The 4,365-nt window shown below is 49.9% G+C and overlaps 1 protein-coding gene across 1 annotated transcript in view; it reads right to left on the reverse strand.

Annotated features, from left to right (window-relative positions):
- RAB41 (RAB41, member RAS oncogene family) overlaps positions 1-2,343 on the reverse strand; it is a 9,745-nt gene extending 7,402 nt beyond the window's left edge. The window contains exons 1-3 of the mRNA XM_018572137.1: positions 2,290-2,343; positions 1,985-2,038; positions 1,011-1,116 (exon numbers count right to left, since the gene is read on the reverse strand). Of these exons, the coding sequence (XP_018427639.1) occupies positions 1,011-1,116; positions 1,985-2,038; positions 2,290-2,319 (190 nt within the window). The 5' untranslated portion in view covers positions 2,320-2,343. The remainder of the gene's footprint in view (positions 1-1,010; positions 1,117-1,984; positions 2,039-2,289) is intronic.
- Positions 2,344-4,365: the final 2,022 nt, after the last annotated feature.

The following is a 4,365-nucleotide window of genomic DNA, read 5'->3' on the forward strand; positions in this document are numbered from 1 at the left end:
AAAAATTTGGCATGTGTGAAAGATTCCATGATCCTTTTCACCCACTGTCACTATCGGGGCAATAAATCCTCTTAAGTCGGCCCATGCAAACCTCCCCCCCAGAGGAATCAGCGAGCAAGCGCGGCTTACTGTGGCGTAAAGTACATCACACCACCACGCCTGTACTACATTTCCCATCCACCCTTGTAGACAACATGTCACTGAATTTGGGGTGCGCTTGTCCGATCTGTGACAATGTCTGCGAATAGGTCCGGAGGACAGAAGTTCAGCAGGTCTGGAAGCAAAATCTGCAGCATATCACCCCCATTTCTAGCTGCTCACATCCCCTGCAGCATATCACCCCCCATGCACACACATTTCTAGCTGCCCACATCCCCTGCAGCATATCACCCCCATGCACACACACTTCTAGCTGCTCACATCCCCTGCAGCACATCACCCCCATGCTGACACAATTCTAGCTGCCCACATTCCCTGCAGCATATCACCCCCATGCACACACACTTCTAGCTGCTCACATCCCCTGCAGCACATCACCCCCATGCTGACACAATTCTAGCTGCCCACATTCCCTGCAGCATATCACCCCCATGCACACACACTTCTAGCTGCTCACATCCCCTGCAGCATATCACCCCCATGCACACACATTTCTAGCTGTTCGCATCCCCTGCAGCACATCACCCCCATTTCTAGCTGTTCACATCCCCTGCAGCATATCACCCCCATTTCAAGCTGTTCACATCCCCTGCAGCACATCACCCCCATGCACACACATTTCTAGCTGCCCACATCCCCTGCAGCATATCATCCCCCTGCACACACATTTCTAGCTATTCACATCCCCTGCAGCATATCACCCCCATGCACACACATGCCCAGAAGCTCCAATCAGCAGCAGCTTAGCTCCCCGCCTTGCGCACAGCCCCGGCTCCCCTTCAGGAACTTCAGATGGTTCTAATCGCAGGAACTACAACGCAGGATGAGAGAAGAGCATGAAGGTCACTCACTTGTGATGTCATACACCACCACTGCTATGGTGGAATCGCGTATATAGCTGGGGATCAAGCTGCGAAAGCGCTCCTGTCCGGCGGTGTCCCAGAGCTGCAGCCGCACCTGCTGGTACCAGACCGAAGAGAGCAGGAGAGAAAAGGTGCAGATTTGGTGAGGAGGGAACAGAGGGAACGTGAAGACAGGACATGGACAGAGAAAGAGATGAGCTGAGAAGATACACTTGTAACAAATGTCTACATTTAACGAGCCCCTTCGTGTTATTTCTATTGGATACTTCCCCATATCCGATTGTTATTTGTGTACCGTCACTTTAAATCTTATTTTACTTTACGATGTATAAATATGAGGCCAATAAGGGATTTTTTGTGTCATTCTGCTCTCTGCTCCCATCAGCGTGTCTCTTGCTAGCACATGAGCACCGCAGCTATTAGCTAACAATCCCACAAAGCTGCTGGTCACGTGGCCGCCCCCTTGCCGGTGTTCTATCGAAAGCTCCAACTCATCGAAATCTCCAACTACCTCACTTCCGGTGCTCAGAAAGACCGGAGCTCTGTACAGTTGCGGTGCACATGCGCGCATAGCATTTTCAGGATACTCGCCGGTTTGCCATCTGCTGAATATTGTTAAAATGCAGCTGCACAGAGCTTCGTCAGTCTGTGTTTTGCAGTCTAATGCCGTCAGGTCGAAATCTCCAACTTGCAAGTACCCGGCAGTGAGGTAGTTGGAGATTTCGACGAGTTGGAGCTTTCGATGGAACATCGGCACCATCATATACAATGCAGGACCTTGCATTGAACATGAGGTCATCATGGCCTGCCCATATTCCGAAGAGGGTGCTGGCTTTCGGGGGACCCAGGAATAAGATGAGCATTCCTTTTCTCTACACCCCTCAACCGGATATGAGACTGAGCCCCCATTTCCCAATAATTGGTCATTTATATATATAAATCCATAATGTGTATGGACTCACCGTGCGATCCTCCAGGTACATAGTCTTGGAAAGGAAATCGATACCAATGGTGGCCTACAAAAAAAAAAGAAAAGCACAACGTTCAGACACGGTGCATGCATGACGTTAGCGGGCTGAGTACAGACAAATCATATGTTATATAAAGTAAAAAGATTGAGCGGATTAATGGAGCCGGACACCCCGCAGCCGATTAAAGGAACAGCTAAGAACATCATGGCTCCGTCTAATCCCCCGGATCTAATAATCCCATCAAGGAGCAGGTAAGCCCATCAGGGGTCGGCTAAAGTCAGGTCAGAGGCGCTCACCTGGTAGGTGTTATCGAAGCTGTCATACATGAAGCGGGTGATCAGAGACGTCTTCCCGACTGTGGGGGGAAAAAACAGACAAATCAATAAACACGTCATGGCTGCGAGATGTCTAGATCAGCTTTTCTCAACCATTTTATAGTCCCAGTGCCCCTAACATTAAAAACCTCGAGGGTTCCCCAATCTAGAATGTCATGTATAAATCAGGGCCCTCCCCCCTTCACATCAGAGCCCTCCCCCTTCACATCAGGGCCCCCCCCCCTTCACATCAGGGCCCCCCCCCCTTCACATCAGGGCCCCCCCCCCTTCACATCAGGGCCCCCCCAATCAGAGCCCCCACCCCTTCACATCAGAGCCCCCTCCCCCATCACATCAGGGTCCCCCCCTTCATATCAGGGTCCCCAGCCCCCCTTCATATTCTACCATCAGATCAGAGGGCAGGCTGTGGCAGCATGGGAGAGCATAGGAGGCAGATCAGATTTGGTGGGAGGCGGACATTCTGAACTGATCCCACCCTCCCTGGATCAGCATGACTCATTTCCGTGGTGCTGTTGGCTGGCCCCACCCTGGAAACACATGGCACACGGCAAACACAAAGCCAGGAGCCCCGTTTGAGACAGGCCGGTCCATAGAAGTCCTTCAGGCGTGAACCCATGTGCCAAGAGAACGTCAAGATAGCTGGGATTGTGCACGTTCGAGGTGATGAGATCCCCATCATCATAGAGTTCTATTCATCTAATCTCCGGACATTCATTATAATTCCTCAATGTCCAAATCTTCTGGAGCTAGTTAGTACACTCAGTACAGAACCAACATATACTTGGCCTGGAATTTGGGAGGTTTTTAAGCTGGGGGGGATTTACTGAGAAGGAACATTTGTGTCCCCAGCAGGTAAAAACCAATGTGAGGGTTTGCGGTTCCATGGACTCGGCTGACGGGGAGGTTTAAGGTCATTGAAGATCCATCAGGAGGTGGTCATGTTTGTCACGTCATCAGCACTAATGCTCCGGGTTTAGGTAACGAGCTTTGTGAGCCGACGACGCTGATGTCCGGGGATTACGTGAACTTTGCTGCAATTACAGAGACTGCTCAGGGATAGAAATGACTATACCGAGGAGAGAATGGGGGGAGGCAGAGGTGCCAGTGATGTCAAGTATGCCATAAACCCAACATATCACATCCGCTATCAAGATAGAATCTCTGTCCTATAAGGTAAACCCAACATGGCCATATGTATGAGGAGCTCCCTCCAAATCTTGGCGTTCAGGGGTCTCCAGTGAAGGTTCTGGTAATCCTCCATCATACAAAGACATTGTAGACAATTGTGCTCTTCCAGCCTTGTGGTCACAGTTTGGTGAAGACCCTTTTCTGTTCCACCATGACTGTCCCCCCCTGTGTACAAAGCCAGCTCCATAAAGACATGGTGTGACCAGCTTGGTGTGGAGGAACTCGAGTGTCCGGCACAGAGCCCTGACCTCAACCCTACTGCACACCTTTGGGATGAATTGGAATGTGATCAAGGTCTTAATATCCAACATCAGAACCTGGAGAAATTTGATTTAATAGGATGCCGTACATAAAGTGTACGATGAGCTTCCATTTCCAACAGTGGTGTGAACCCAACATATGTTGTCGACACCTGTCACACAAACCTATATGACCAAAGTACATGGACCCCCTTCCAGATGATGGGGTTCAGGGGTCTCCAGTGAAGGTTCTGGTATTACTCCATCATACAAAGACATTGTAGACAATCAGACCCCATTCACACTGAGCGACATGGAGAATCGCGCGTTTTTCAGCGCGATTGCGTGCTGATCGGCATTGAGCTACGCGACAATGCGCATTTTGTCGCGATACGTAGCGCGACTTTGGGGAGTGTAAGGGGTTAAAAAGTATTGAAGCCTCAGAATTAGAAATAATTGCAATATACATGTTTTTAATCTGTGTTCTTTTCAAGGTCCTTGGCTGGGACAAAAGAAAAGATTGCACTGCTGAAACTGCGTAGGTAGGACGGCCTAAGATGCGCTAACAAATCAACGCTTTGAAGCTTGCTTGACCAAGATATATGACGCG

This window comes from Nanorana parkeri, unplaced genomic scaffold (assembly GCF_000935625.1).
Source record: "Nanorana parkeri isolate BGI_ZX_2015 unplaced genomic scaffold, ASM93562v1 scaffold1946, whole genome shotgun sequence".
Taxonomy (NCBI): Eukaryota; Metazoa; Chordata; class Amphibia; order Anura; family Dicroglossidae; genus Nanorana; species Nanorana parkeri.